Here is a 16,575-nt window from a genome sequence, read left to right on the forward strand (position 1 = left end):
TACAACAGGTTAGGACCTGGGCATACTTCTGGGGGACACTATTAAACCCACCACAGATGATCAAAAGGTCTGCCGAGTTAGCAATAAGTTGCTGGCCAATTCCTAAGAAATACAGATAGAAGTTGTTGCTAAGTACTAAGTTTGTGGTAAGAAAAAAATAAATAAAAAGCCCTAAAAATAAACTATATGGAAGAATAAATGTAAGCATTGTTTTCAAATTAACTTGGAGACCATACCAATTTTAATCGCTCATCTTTATTGATAAAATAGGTTCCTAGTAGTACATATTCTCAGACATAAATTTAAGGTTCTGCTTAAAAAAAAAAAGTATGGGATAGAACACAGTTGCTATATAATAACATAAATGTCTTTAAACACCAAGTTCTTAAAATAATATCCAAGTAAGAAGACGAAGAATAAATTAACTCAACTTATTTGTTTACAAAAATAATTATTTATCAAGTAATGTTTTATAATAGAGCTGCCCCAATGAATTGCCTCAGATTTACTCTCAATTGTGTAGCTTATTTCAATTCTGACTTGGGATAAAAACTCTATGAATGAATGTGCCATCAAATTAAAGGATATTTTCCCCAAAACCAATAGAAAGTTTAAAGATAAAAACTGTCACTTGTTTATCAAATAACAATTAAGGCCTCTGAATGAGAAAAGAAATCTATTTAATGTTTGGGCCATTAGCCCTTTTCTATTTCAGTCAGTCCCATCAACCCCACTTACCCCAAACTTAAGATAAAAATTTCCAAAGTGAAAAGTAGTTTTGAATTTTACCAATATATGAAATTATACATAAAAGTTACCATGTAAATATTACTTTAACAAATTATATACTCCAAAGTAGAATTTTCTATTGTGCTATTTTTAATATATGTTTAATATAAATGAGTATGGTATATTTAATAATCATATTTGACACTCTTACCTTTTCTTCTATAATCATGACAGAATATGAAATATTTAGATTTCAACTGATGTTAAAGCACATTTCTATTTCTAGCAGCTTTTAAAAATTTATATACTGGATATATATTCTGTAAAAAATAAAACAAATACTTATAAATCCAGATTTCCCCCTCACCACCCCCCAGCCCTTTGACTGAAAGGTTACAAGAAACATCTTATAGGTTATGAGAACCAGATGGAACTTAAGAATAGATCTAGAAAAAAATTTTTTTTAAATTTTAACTGTTTCTATATGTCTTAAGCGTAATTACTTAAGAAAAAAAAAAGGTTTTGAGGCAGAGGAATTCCCAATTTACTTTGAAATTACCATACTTATCTTGCTATATCAAACATTTCAACTGTTAGCTAAATGAGCTACATAATATCCTTAAAGATCAACCAGAGAAGAGAAAAATCTCATCTTCATTACTGATTAGAACCAAAACTTATTCTTTCAAAGAAGTAGTTTAACCTACTAAATATGTCTCTTATAAGCTCTTCTTTCTTAGAAAGTAGTATTCCTTCTCTTTCATCCCTGAAATATTTCATATACTTAAGCAAATCATGGACAATTGTTAGCTCAGTATTAGGATAAATTAGCTAAAATTAAATTACCTCTTTTAGTTATGGTGCATATAAAACATTCCTAAGTCTTTCAAACTGAACTTTCTTTGACAAAAATTTAAATTAATGAGAAGGTAGATAGGCAATCATTAAAGCTGAAGTCTCATGGTACATAAGCTATTTGTTAGCTTTCACCATATAGGGAGGATATAATTTAGTATGATGATTTTCCATTCACAATACTGTGGCAAAATTTGTATTTTAAAATTGGGATGTTTCTATTAATTCCCAGACATTTGTTGGGATATTCATGTTTATCCAAGTGTCAACCAGAAAGCCAACAGCACTGCTGAAAGCTCTTGATACATTCAGCAGTCACTGTGAAAATCTTTAACTTGTTCACCAATTAACAAAGGCTTAGCTTCTATTTTTCAATTATAGTTTGGAATAACATCTACGACCATTAACTATGCATTTTCTTGTTGCTATCTTTTAAAAATGTCATTGCCAGCGCACTGTACGTATTATAAAAAAATAAAACAAAGGGCAGCTTGAGATGGATTTTTCTGTTAATTCATTCACAGACTTAAAAGCTCTTCAGCTCTTCCTCAGACTCAGATCACTATTGGTCACTAATGCTGACAAAGATGTACTTTCCGACACATCATCTTTTCTAAGATTCAAAAATGATTCTCGAGTTATTTGAAGGATCTCTCTCAAGCCTTTATTTTCTTGCTATAAGAAAGCACAAAAACAAAGAAGCAGTCACCAAGCTGGCTACAAGAGTACAAACATCTTAAGAAAAGCCAAACATATGAAGGTATGATAAATAAAAAGCAAGTACTGTAATTGGCAGAAATGTATTAAATGATATATGCAGCTGAAGTTGACAACTTGAATCCAGAGAACACTTTTTTAAAGAGGTAGGAATCATGTATTCAATGTCTTCCACCACTGAAAAGCCTTTTTATTTATGCAGCTGTAACTGTAGACAGAACCTCAGAAACAGCCTTATTTTATAATCACAGTATAGAAAATCACAGTAAGAAAATAACACCTAGATTTATATTTGTGTAAACTCAGAAAGTCTGAATAATACCCTGGGGCTAAAAGGTCTCAGTACTTTAGTAATTTTATTATTTCCCATGATAGCATGGAATGCTATCCCTCACTGGAATTTAACAGCAGCAGGGCTGGCTGAATAGATTGTGATATTTTTTAAGAAGGAAAGTTAAGTGACCAAATCTAGCACTGGTAAACAACTTTGCCTTCTTCTTCTAGATTAGTTACTGCAAGAAATTTTTAGACATTTAAAAATAACTCTCATAATTTATTCTCTACTGCTTTGTCTTTGGTCTTACTTTCTAAGTTTCAATGGTATAAAGCAGAGATCAGCAAACTATGGCCTGGCTTGAGGCCTGTTATTGTAAATTAAACTTTACTGGAACACAGTTGAGTCCAATCTTATTTTTTGTGTGTATAGCTGCTTTTTCATTACAATGCCAGAGGTGAGTAGCTACAACAGAGATCGCCTGTTTGCAAAGCTTAAAAGATTTACTATCTGGCCTTTTACTGAAAAAGTTTGCTTACCTTTGTTACAAAGAATGAGAGAACTTTGTATACTTAGAGAAATCATTTTTGGCCCTCTATAACCAATTTCTCCACCATGATTTCAAAATAAAGGTTTTAAAAGTATAAAGGTGTACTCTACTGATTTCAGTTATTCAACAATGACTTGTGCTTTTTGCTACCACAAAATAAAGGACAGATGAGATAAAAGCTTTTATACTCCCCAGAAAAATACAAGTGGCCAAAGAATATGATTTGTGGACTGAAAACATTTCTCCCTGCATCACTGTGATCTCTAATAAAATAAAGATATTAAAAAAATTACTAAGCTGAAGAAGTATATTCACCTAATAACAGAAGAGACCCAGGATCAAAAAAAAAAATCCATTTTCTCAATTACTGGTCTAAGTTTACTATTGATCCTAGACTCTTGCATTACTATATAAATGGTCTTGCATTATACACCCATATAACCAGTATCCAGATTAGGAAAAAGAACATTACTAGTATCCCAGAAAGTGTGTGTGTATATATATACATATATATATGTATTTTTTTTAAAGATTTTTTGGGGACCATTTTTAAAGCCTTTATTGAATTTGTTACAATATTGCTTCTGTTTTTTTATGTTTTGGTTCTTTTGGCCACAAGGCATGTGGGATCTTAGCTCCCTGACCAGGGATCAAACCCGCACCCCCGGCATGGAAGGTGAAGTCTGAACCACTAGACTGCCAGGCAAGTCCCCAGAAGGTATATATTTTAAAGTGGGATATATTTTCTGGCATAAATCTTTGTATGGACAGTTTTCACCTACATGTGCAATTTAAAACTTACCTCAAGTTGAAATATTCGTTCCTGTTCCTTGCAACCCTGTTGCTCGTCAATTTCAATGGCTTTCCTCATTACTGCTGCCATTTCAGTTATCTGGTCAACATGTGCTTGTAATTCCTGAAAAAAAAGAGATGGAAGTTGTGAATCAGTGATATACTTTTTTAAAATTTTTGGATCCTCCCCTTTTTATAAAATCTGCATTGCCACTTAATATGAATGTAATATCTTTACATTGCCATTTAACATAAATGTAATACATCAAACAGATATTTACAAGAAAGTTGACTGACCATGAATGTGCTTTTGAAGTCAGATTTCTGTTAGGACTAGGATTAAGGATAAGCAGCACAATATATCTAAACCCACAAACAGGAAAAATACTCATTTCACTGTCCTCTCACCACAAATGATCAGCAACTTTTTTCTGCACCTACATACCCCATTGACCAAAGTAATGGGAAAGATAAGCATTCAATCTCTTTTCCTCCCTGAAGTCTTCATGATTTAAAAATATTTTCTGTATTTTCCATGCCTAAAAATTCATCTCAATTCAATCCAGAAGCTTTTCTAGATTATATTCCTCATTGAGAGCAGGAACTGTATATTGCTTATATCTGTCTATTATTTAACATTAGGTACATAATAGATAATACGTATTGAGTAAAATGAACAGAGTTCTGCTTTTAAGTATTTAATATTAAATGGCCTTCTGTGCAAACTGTTCAAAATATAATTTTAGTATAAAATAGACATCCACATTTGTTTGGCACAGCAAGTAGCATAAATTTCTTCCAATCTCACTCTCTTATTCTTTTTTGCACACCTATGATGAGCCAGGCACTGTGCTAGGCGACAGGAATATGAAGCCTGTTAAGAAATGTTCCCTGATTTCAAGGAGCTTACAGTCAATGAAACAGACAGACAAAAGGTTGATAATCAACAGAAACATGAGAATAATACTTTTTTAAATGACCATGACTTTTTTAAATAGACCATTGTTCACTAGCAATTGAGGGTCATTTTGTTATACTAAGGACAAAACTTAAATATAAAAGTTAATAGCTCCCCAAATAAACATTAAGTTTCTTATATAGTTGTATATACTCTGTTTGTAAAAAGGATTTGAACGAGACCCCCCAAAACCTACAAAACTAGTAAACTATGGAAGGAATGTAATAGAGAACAAATAGAAATATCTTTAGCAAACCACACATTTAATATCTTCTTAACCAACAAATATACAGATCCTTACATTATTTTAACACAATCTATACAAAGCTAGTACGCAGGAAGAAGGCAAAATAAAAGATTACGCTGTCCAGTATGGCACTATTTAAATTTAAGTTACCTGAAGTCAAATACAATTTTAAGAAATTAACAATTCAGCCCCTCAGTTGCACTAGTCACACATCAAGTACTTAATAGCCACATGTGGCTGGTGGCTTCCATATTGAACAGCATAGATAAAGGACAGTTCCATCATTGCAGAAAGTTCTATTGGACAGCTCTGGATTAAATTATGATAGCAAGAATGATATCAAGACAAACATCTGTCATATTCTGTAGTAGTTTAAAAAAAATGATGACAATCCCTCCCACTGTAAAGGGAGCCTAATGTTTAAAAGCAAGTTAAGTATAGATAACTGCAGCAGCAAACTGAATAAGGGTAATGAGTAAAAATTTTGAATACCAACAGCTTTCTCAGTTTATGATTTGGTGTCTTATGGCACTGACCTAGGTTAAACAACTACAAGGAAGCAGATAATTACTTGCCTTTAAAACAAAAGAAAACAAGAAACTAATTTTTTCAGGACAGTCTGTTTTAATAAAATCATCGTAAGAAAAAAACCCCAATACTTCAAGCAGAAGTGTATTTTTATAGGTCTGGTTCCTGGATGGTTCACTTATTACAATAAAATCTTCAGGGAAGTGTCACAGATCTCTTAATAGGCACAAGGCAAGACCTGTGCTTTCAAAACTGTCTTAAAGGCAAGAAGTGCTAGCAACATAAACCCTGCACTGTCTTGAAATGCCTTTCAAGAAAAAAAGGCAGTTAAAACACAATAGACACAATGGAGAGGGTACTACTATACTTAATAACACCTAAACAAAAGCAATTTTATTTTATTGTGAACTCAAACTAAAGGACTAAAACTATCGAAAATCTGAATTAAAACAGTTCATTTAACAGTTTAATTGAACAAAATTTTTAGAAAATCAGATTAAAATTATTACCAAGAAAACATCTTTGATGTCCAGCAAGAGGATGACCGTTTGAAGCTTACTAAAATTTTGCATCTATAGCTAACAAGAACAATAACATGAAAGTCTGGCCCAAAGAAACTTTAAAGCCTGCAATTATCTAACAGGCTATGTATAATACAATACACAGAGAACTGATGACAGACTTAAAGTTTCTATACTGAGTATTTTTGCAAGGCTATGAAAAGCACAGCGTTTTTAAAAGCAATTTCATTTATTTGCTGATTTAATTTGGGAGGAGAATTCAATGTAAAAGAACTTTTTAAATGGACCCCCCCCTTCCATCCACACCCCAAAAGCTGACTGTTTTATTTAGTGTACATTCTGATTTGCTTCCAAGTGCCTCCTCTGCAGTCCATGTTGAGGTGCTTCAAGGATGTGTCGAGATGCATCAAGGAAGAATCCTTCGGAGTTGTTACGATGCACCATGTCAATCTGTAGTACAGAGTCATTATAATGTTAATACGGATAATATCCGTAATTTAAAAACTGAATGAGTGTTAGTTCATGCGTGTTAGCCAACTGTTTGAAATGTTTGTTTTTTTAAGATTTCCAAAAAGGCAGCAGTTCAAAAATAATGTAAAAATGAGTATTTGAATGAAAATGAGTTCTCCTCAAACTTTTTATTGGTTTTTAAATAAATGTGTGCTCAAAAACTTCTAGGTGAGGACAAAATTCTATGTTACAGTAGTCTCAAAAGGGTCTCTTACTCCAAAATGCCGTTACGTGTAACTTTATTACCCCTAAATGTGTTATAAAATTATTTTTGTGTTTAGGCATATCAGAGCACTAGTACCTAAACATATCTTGGAAGCTCATACTTATCATACAAGTTTCTCTACTCACCCACTTCTGCTGTTGACCCCAATAATTAATTCAAGGCTAGATTTAGATGGATTTGCTACCTTTCCTTGCCACTTTCCCAGATTCTCCTCATGAGAACCAATCTTGCTTCCTCTAGTATTCCAGTAATAATTCAGATCTCTATTTTAGGATTCATCACATCCTACCTTATATTAGATAATCATGTTTGTGTCTGTATCTCCCAATACACTGAAAGCTTCTATGGTAGAGTAATAAACTTATTCATTCATCTTATTATTAATAATAACTAAGCCAGTGCAAGTGTTAATAAATATCTGTTTGAATCAAAGTGTCTCCTTTTTGGGAAAAATCAAAATCACAAACATTAATATGTATTAGTTAGAATTAATAACAAGTAACTGAACTGTCATTTCATGGAAGGCAAGAATCAGCACTTAGATGAAGAATTCAATTGACATAATTGAAAAAGGATGATTTACAGCTATCTTAAGAAATGTTTAACTTTGCTAATTAATAAAACAGCTGTGATGAGTGGTAAACTCTAATGTGTTTTAGAAAACATTTGCTTCTGACATAGCTGCTACCACAAGAGACTAGCTAGCTTCAGTATCTTATTCTCAAGCACTAGTTTGCCAGAGCATTCTCTTTAGATCTTAAAAAATCTGTTAAGTTGTTAAACATAAGGGCCTTTTGGAATGTCTCAAGATTATACTTATCTTACCAATAATTTTAAGTCAGTTCATATTTGTACCTTAAAAAGACCTCTTAAATTATATATTTAAAATTAAATTTTTTATAATGATCTCATTAACAATAGATACAGTTTATAGTCAAAAGATTGCCATTTAACTATCCAAGGTTTCCTTTTGGATAGGAGATGAATAGCATAATTAGATAATATTAAAGCCACATTTATTTTTATTATTTTACTATTTGACACAAGAGCTGTCTATTACTAACTTCCTTAATATGTAGAGTTGAATTTACATATTAAAGCAATTCACTAGGTATTTAATTTTAATAGAATTCATAATTAAAAAATACCTACAAGCACCAAGATGGAAGAAATATAACATTTTAAGGAATCTAAAAAGTGTTTCAATAATCGAGAAAGATAAAAATGTTATATGAATATTTCTTAAATAATATTAGTTATGACTAATAGTTAGTTCACCATTATCCAATACAGATAATGGCCTAGTAGTCACAATCTATTCTAATATTTTTATTTCACACCAGCAGTTAAAAATCAGTTTAAAATAAAACATAAACAGAAAAGGACTATTCTACCTGTTTTCAAAACAGGTGCTAGCAAACACAGGGATCAGAATGAGTATGACGAACAGCAGGAAAAACACTAATTTCTAACCAGTTCAGCTCTGTCTCTAGAAATGATATTAAGTGATATGTGATGGAGGAGGGGGTGGGGAGGCAATATATTTTATATATATATAAATATATACATATATTTGATATATATATTTCCTCTCCCCCCCACCATGGCACTTCCATTAATAATCAGGAGTATCTATAGTCTGGATGAATTAACCTCATTCAGAAAATAGTCTTAAGAAAAACAAATCTACCTTTAGCTGTTTTCAGATTTTTCAAAAAGTTTTAAGCATTTAATTTTCGTTTTTGCAAGAGATATCAATACACAAATTAAAAGAAGTATTTCTTACAGGCAGATAACCTTATAAAAATAATTTTGAATTGAACAGAAGACTTACCTTTATTTCCCAAATAAAGTTTACTTTTTAATATATATTAAAGCTACTAGGGAAGAATGGGAGTTAGAAGAGTAAATCAAACAGAAAATGACACATAACATGACAAAAATAAGGAGAAGAAAATGTCAAAAAGAGAAGTATTCAATATCATGTAAGTAAGATTCCATTGTTTTTTTAAAAATCTGAACACAAGTTAACCAACTGTCCTTCTTTTCTATTTCAAATTATATTTACAGAAAGGATTACCTTGGTGTGCTGCTCTTTTAACTTCATTATTATCCCTGGATCATCTTTTTTGCTAGCCATTAGCAATCTAAACATTTGCTCTCGATACTTGCTCATTATAAGTTCCAAAGCAGACTGATGTTCTTCCAGGGATGTACGTAATTCTATCAAAAACAACAGTATATTTTATTCAAACTTGAGTTCAGGATGTACAAAGTATTCTCTTCCACATTACATTTATCAAAAAAGCAATTTATAACAGGGGTATTTTAAAAAGAAAACATGAGGTACAAAAATCTAGCCACATGGAAATAAAGGATACCAAATGGAGTCCTTTATTAGTTCTCAAAATGACCATTTTAAACTCATTTTTTGAGAAATCATTTTAACAAATATTTACTGAACAGGAATTAAGTATCAGATCATGCTCTATATTAGGAATACCAAAAGGCCATAAAGCTCAGAGTCTAGTGGAGAAAACAAAACATAAATAATTATAATACAATGTGATAAGTGTAGAGTGGAGCTCCATCCAAATACATATAGAAAGTCTGTGAGGAAAAATTGGTGAAAGCTTCACAGAAGTATAGTACTGAGATCAACTTGCATTCCTTGAAATGAAAAATAAATGACGGCATTCTAAGCAGGGAGGCATGAAACTGGATGGTGTGTTCGGGAAATCGTTCAGGGTGACAAGAGCAAAGGTTTCATAGAGAAGAGAAGTATGGGAAGAATACAAAAAAAGCTTGGAGTCGACTTTGAAGGCCTCTGGATAAAGAAATAGTACACAATGAAGGTTCTTAAGCAGAAGAATAACATGATCAGATATATTTTTGAAAAATCAATCTGATGCCTGTGTTGAAGATGGATTGGAGGGAAAAGACACTGAAATCAGGGAGACCAATGAGGACAGTTCAGGCAAGAGACTATGAACACCTAAGCTCTGGGCCAAAGTGGTGGGACTGCAGAGAATGACAGTTATTTCATAGGTAATGACAATGGTGCAAACTGGATATTGAGGGTGAGAGTCTAAGATCCAAGTAAGGTAGACATTCATATGTAGGACAGGATAAAGAGCAATAAATATCCTCTCGGGCTTCCCTGGTGGTGCAGTGGTTGAGAATCTGCCTGCTAATGCAGGGGACACGGGTTCGAGCCCTGGTCTGGGAAGATCCCACATGCCGTGGAGCAACTGGGCCCGTGAGCCACAACTACTGAGCCTGTGTGCCTGGAGCCTGTGCCCCGCAACGGGAGGGGCCGCGATAGTGAAAGGCCCGCGCACCGCAATGAAGAGCGGCCCCCACACCGCGATGAAGAGTGGCCCCCACTTGCCGCAACTAGAGAAAGCCCTCGCACGAAACGAAGACCCAACACAGCCAAAAATAAATAAATAAATAAAGTAGCTATTAAAAAAATAAAAATAAATAAATAAATAAATAAATAAATAAATATCCTCTCTATCTGGGGAGCTACCTTGATCACACGCCTCTTAATCACCACATCAGAGGCTTTTGCCCTCAGCTGTCTATGGTTCTTGTTCTGCGTGGGCTCCAACTGACTTCACATGGGAGCCATCTGACTTCAGGCTTCTGCCTGGCTTCCGGCTAGCACCGTGCACCTCTGCCTTCACCCTTGAGTTACATAGCACAAATGAAACTGCCTTTCACAGCTAAGCTAAAAAAGTTTTATTACTCAGTACTGAGAGTACTGGCTGACAAAAGGGAGGAGATGTAGAGTGTCAGTTCCATTAAAAATATGCTATCTTAATCCTCATCCAAATCTGAGAAGAGGATATTATCCATTCCATCATCTGGATGGAGAAACTGAGACTCTGCAAAGGATAAAATATTTCTCCAATTTAATAAAATTCAACTGTAAAAAGAGTGACGAGTGACCCAGCAAAAACAAAAAATAGATGTGTGATAGCAGCAAGAATGGAGAAGAACTGAAGACGGAGTGAGTCAGGAAATGTGTAGGTATGGCTGCTAGTCCTTGGGTGCCTCAACATTCCTTGTTGTTTCCTTCCACACTCCTGAAATAGTGCCTTCACTGCCTTTTCCTCAAAGTCTCAGCTAAGCATGCTGTTTCCTAGTGGAACCCTAAATAATACAGCAGCCGTGTGGTTGACAGGGTCTTGGTGCTCGGGCCTGGTGTCAAGCGGGAGAGCTGAGTTCAGGACACTGGACCACCAGAGACCTCCCAGCCCCACGTAATATCAATCAGCAAGAGCTCTCCCAGAGATCTCCATCTCAACGCTAAGACCCAGCTCCACCCAACAGCCAGCAAGCTCCAGTGCTGGACACCCCACGCCAAACAACTACCAAGACAGGAACACACACCCACCATTATTAGCAGACAGGCTGCCTAAAATCATACTAAGTTCACAGACATCCCAAAACACACCACCAGACATGGCCCTGCCCACCAGAAAGATAAGATCCAGCCCCACCCACCAGAACACAGGCACCAGTCCCCTCCACCAGGAAGCCTACACAACCCACTGAACCAACCTCACCCACTGGGGGCAGACAACAAAAACGACAGGAACTATGAACCTCAGCCTACGAAAAGGAGACCCCAAACACAGTAAGTTAAACAAAATGAGAAGACAGAGAAATATGCAGCAGAAGAAGAAGCAAGGTAAGAACCCACCAGACCAAACAAATGAAGAGGAAATAGGCACTCTACCTGAAAGAGAATTCAGAGTAATGATAGTAAAGACGATCCAAAATCTTGGAAATAGAATGGAGAAAATACAAGAAATGTTTAACAAGGACCTGGAAGAACTAAAGAGCAAACAAACAATGATGAGCAACACAATAAATGAAATTAAAAATTCTCTGGAAGGAATCAATAGCAGAATAACTGAGACAGGAGAACGGATAAGTGACCCGGAAAATAAAATAGTGGAAATAACTACCGCAGAGCAGAATAAAGAAGAAAGAATGAAAAGAATTGAGGACAATCTCAGAGACCTCTGGGACAACATTAAACACAACAACATTCAAATTATAGGGGTCCAGAAGAAGAAGAGAAAAAGAAAGGGTCTGAGAAAAGATTTGAAGAGATTATAGCTGAAAACATTCCTAACATGGGAAAGGAAATAGTCAATCAAGACCAGGAAGTGCAGAGTCCCATACAGGATAAATCCAAGAAGAAACATGCCAGGACACATATTAATCAAGCCATCAGAAATTAAATGCAAAGAAAAAATATTAAAAGCAGCAAGGGAAAAGCAACAAATAACATACAAGGGAATCCCCATAAGGTTAACAGCTGATCCTTCAGCAGAAACCCTGCAAGCCAGAAGGGAGTGGCAGGACATATTTAAACTGATGAAAGGGAAAAACCTACAACCAAGATTACTCTACCCAGCAAGGATCTCATTCAGATTCGACAGAGAACTTAAAGCCTTTACAGACAAGCAAAAGCTACGAGAACTCAGCATCACCAAACCAGCTTTACAACAAATGCTAAAGGAACTTCTCTAGGCAGGAAACACAAGAGAAGGAAAAGACCTCCAATAACAAACCCAAAACAATTAAGAAAATGGTAATAGGAACATACATATCGATAATTACCTTAAGTGTAAATGGATTAAATGCTGCAACCAAAAGACATACACTGGCAGAATGGATAAAAAAACAAGACCCGTATATATGCTGTCTACAAGAGACCCACTTCAGACCTAGGAACACATACAGACTGATGTGTACTGAGGGGATGGAAAAAGATATTCCATGCAAATGGAAATCAAAAGAAAGCTGGAGTAGCAATTCTCATATCAGACAAAATAGACTTTAAAATAAAGACTATTACAAGAGACAAAGAAGGACACTATATAATGATCAAGGGATCGATCCAAGAGGAAGGTATAACAATTGTAAATATTTATGCACCCAACATAGAAGCACCTCAATACATAAGGCAAATACTAACAGCCATAAAAGGGGAAATCGACAGCAACACAATCATAGTAGGGGACTTTAACACCCCACTTTCACCAATGGACAGATCATCCAAAAGGAAAAGAAATAAGGAAACACAAGCTTTAAATGACACATTAAACAAGATGGACTTAATTGATATTTATAGGACATTCCATCCAAAAACAACAGAATACACATTCTTCTCAAGTGTTCATGGAACATTCTCCAGGACAGACCGTATCTAGGGTCACAAATCAAGCCTTGGTAAAACTAAGAAAACTGAAGTCATATCAAGTATCTTTTCCGACCATAACACTATTAGACTAGATATTGATTACAGGAAAAAAACTGTAAAAAATACAAACACATGGGGGCAAAACGATATGCTATAAATAACCAAGAGATCCCTAAAGAAATCAAAGAGGAAATTAAAAATTACCTAGAAACAAATGACAATGAAAATATGATGACCAAAAACCTATGGGATGCAGCAAAACCAGTTCTAAGAGGGAAGTTTACAGCAATACAATCCTACCTCAAGAAACAAGAAAAATCTCAAATAAACAACCTAACCTTACAACGAAAGCAATTAGAGAAGGAAGAACAAACCCCCCCCCCAAAGTTAGCAGAAGGAAAGAAATCATAAAGATCAGATCAGAAATAAATGAAAAAGAAATGAAGGAAACAATAGCAAAGATCAATACAACTAAAAGCTGGTTCTTAAAGAAGGTAAACAAAATTGATAAACCATTAGCCAGACTCATCAAGAAAAAAAGGGAGAAGACTCAAATCAACAAAATTAGAAATGAAAACGGAGAAGTAACAACTGACACTGCAGAAATACAAAGGATCATGAGAGATTACTACCAGCAACTATATGCCAATAAAATGGACAGCCTGGAAGAAATGGACAAATTCTTAGAAAAGCACAACCTTCTGAGACTGAACCAGGAAGAAATAGAAAATATAAACAGATCGATCACAAGCACTGAAATTGAAACTCTGATCAAAAATCTTCCAACAAACAAAAGCCCAGGACCAGATGGCTTCACAGGCGAATTCTATCCAACATTTAGAGAAGAGCTAACACCTATCCTTCTCAAACTCTTCCAAAATATAACAGAGGGGGGAACACTCCCAAACTCATTCTACGAGGCCACCATCACCCTGATACCAAAGCCAGACAAAGATGTCACAAAAAAAGAAAACTATAGGCCAATATCACTGATGAACACATATGCAAAAATCCTCAACAAAATACTAGCAAACAGAATCCAACAGCACATCAAAAGGATAATACACCATGATCAAGTGGGGTTTATCCCAGGAATGTAAGGATTCTTCAATATATGCAAATCAATGTGATATACCATATTAACAAATTGAAGGAGAAAAACCATACGATCATCTCAATAGATGCAGAAAAAGCTTTCGACAAAATTCAACACCCATTTATGATAAAAACTCTCCAGAAAGTAGGCATAGAGGGAACCTACCTCAACATAATAAAGGCCATATATGACAAAACCACAGCCAATATCGTTCTCAGTGGTGAAAACTGAAACCATTTCCACTAAGAGCAGGAACAAGACAATGTTGCCCACTCTCACCACTATTATTCAACATAGTTTTACAAGTTTTAGCTACAGCAATCAGACAAGAAAAAGGAATCCAAATCGGAAAAGAAGTAAAACTGTCACTGTCTGCAGATGACATGATACTATACATAGAGAATCCTAAAGATGCTACCAGAAAACTACTAGAGCTAATCAATGAATGTGGTAAAGTGGCAGGATACAAAATTAATGCACAGAAATCTCTAACATTCCTATACACTAATGATGAAAAATCTGAAACAGAAATTAAGGAAACACTCCCATTCACCATTGCAACAAAAAGAATAAAATACCTAGGACTAAACCCACCTAAGGAGACAAAAGACCTGCATGCAGAAAACTATAAGACACTGATGAAAGAAATTAAAGATGATACAAACAGATGGAAAGATACCATGTTCCTGGATTGGAAGAATCAACATTGTGAAAATGACCATACTACCCAAAGCTATCTACAGATTCAAAGCAATCCCTACCAAACTACCAAAGGCATTTTTCACAGAACTAGAACAAAAAATTTCACTATTTCTATGGAAACACAAAAGACCCCAAATAGCCAAAGCAATCTTGAGAAAGAAAAACGGAGCTGGAGGAATCAGGCACCCAGACTTCAGACTACACTACAAAGCTACAGTAATGAAGACAGTATGGTACTGGCACAAAAACAGAAATATAGATCAATGGAACAGGATAGAAAGCCAAGAGGTAAACCCATGCACATATGGTCACCTTATCTTTGATAAAGGAGGCAAGAATATACAATGGAGAAAAGACAGTCTCTTCAATAAGTGGTGCTGGGGCAACTGGACAGCTACACGTAAAAGAATGAAATTAGAATACTCCCTAACAGCATACACAAAAATAAACTCAAAATGGATTAAAGACCTAAATGTAAGGCCAGACACTATCAAACTCTTAGAGGAAAACATAGGCAGAACACTCTGACATAAATCACAGCAAGATCCTTTTTGACCCACCTCCTAGAGTAATGGAAATAAAAACAAAAATAAACAAATGGGACCTAATGAACCTTAAAAACTTTTGCACAGCAAAGGAAACCATAAACAAGATGAAAAGACAACCCTCAGAATGGGAGAAAATATTTGCAAATGAAGCAACTGACAAAGGATTAATCTCCAAAATTTACAAGCAGCTCATGCAGCTCAATATGAAAAAAACAAACAACCCAATCCAAAAATGGGTGGAAGACCTAAACAGACATTTCTCCAAAGAAGACATACAGATTGCCAACAAACACATGAAAGGATGCTCAATATCACTAATCATTAGAGAAATGCAAATCAAAACTACAATGATGTGTTACCTCACACCGGTCAGAATGGCCATCATCAAAAAATCTACAAACAACAAATGCTGGAGAGGGTGTGGAGAAAAGGGAACACTCTTGCACTGTTGGTGGGAATGTAAATTGATACAGCCACTATGGAGAACAGTATGGCGTTTCCTTAAAAAACTAAAAATAGAACTACCATACGACCCAGCAATCCCACTACTGGGCATATACCCTGAGAAAACCATAATTCAAAAAGAGTCATAAACCACAATGTTCATTGCAGAACTATTTACAACAGCCAGGACATGGAAGCAACCTCAGTGTCCAATGACAGATGAACAGATAAAGAAGATGTGGCACGTATATACAATGGAATATCACTCAGCCATAAGAAGAAACGAAACTTGAGTTATTTGTAGTGAGGTGGATGGACCTAGAGTCTGTCACACAGAGTGAAGTAAGTCAGAAAGAGAAAAACAAATACCGTATGCTAACACAGATGTATGGAATCTAAAAAAATAAAAGTGGTTCTGACGAACCCAGGGGCAGTACGGGAATAAAGACGCAGACGTAGAGGATGGACTTGAGGACATGGGGAAGGGGAAGGGGAAGCTGGGATGAAGTGAGAGAGTGGCATTGACATATATACACTACCAAATGTAAAACAGATATCCAGTGGGAAGCAGCTGCATAGTACAGGGAGATCAGGTTGGTGCTTTGTGACCACCTAGAGGGGTGGGAGGGAGATGCAAAAGGGAGGGGCTATGGGG

General features: G+C 35.2%; 1 protein-coding gene across 3 annotated transcripts in view; it reads right to left on the reverse strand.

Annotated features, from left to right (window-relative positions):
- Positions 1-235: 235 nt before the first annotated feature.
- The window catches only part of FGFR1OP2 (FGFR1 oncogene partner 2), a 32,695-nt gene continuing 16,355 nt past the window's right edge, over positions 236-16,575 (reverse strand). For 2 of the 3 annotated variants that reach the window (XM_007194872.2, XM_057557330.1), the window contains exons 4-7: positions 8,988-9,130; positions 6,508-6,621; positions 3,928-4,041; positions 236-2,259 (exon numbers count right to left, since the gene is read on the reverse strand). In XM_007194872.2, the coding sequence (XP_007194934.1) occupies positions 2,122-2,259; positions 3,928-4,041; positions 6,508-6,621; positions 8,988-9,130 (509 nt within the window). In that variant the 3' untranslated portion in view covers positions 236-2,121. The remainder of the gene's footprint in view (positions 2,260-3,927; positions 4,042-6,507; positions 6,622-8,987; positions 9,131-16,575) is intronic. The other variant, XM_007194873.2, reaches the window with a different exon arrangement.

This window comes from Balaenoptera acutorostrata, chromosome 11, assembly GCF_949987535.1.
Source record: "Balaenoptera acutorostrata chromosome 11, mBalAcu1.1, whole genome shotgun sequence".
In the NCBI taxonomy this organism is placed as follows: domain Eukaryota; kingdom Metazoa; phylum Chordata; class Mammalia; order Artiodactyla; family Balaenopteridae; genus Balaenoptera; species Balaenoptera acutorostrata.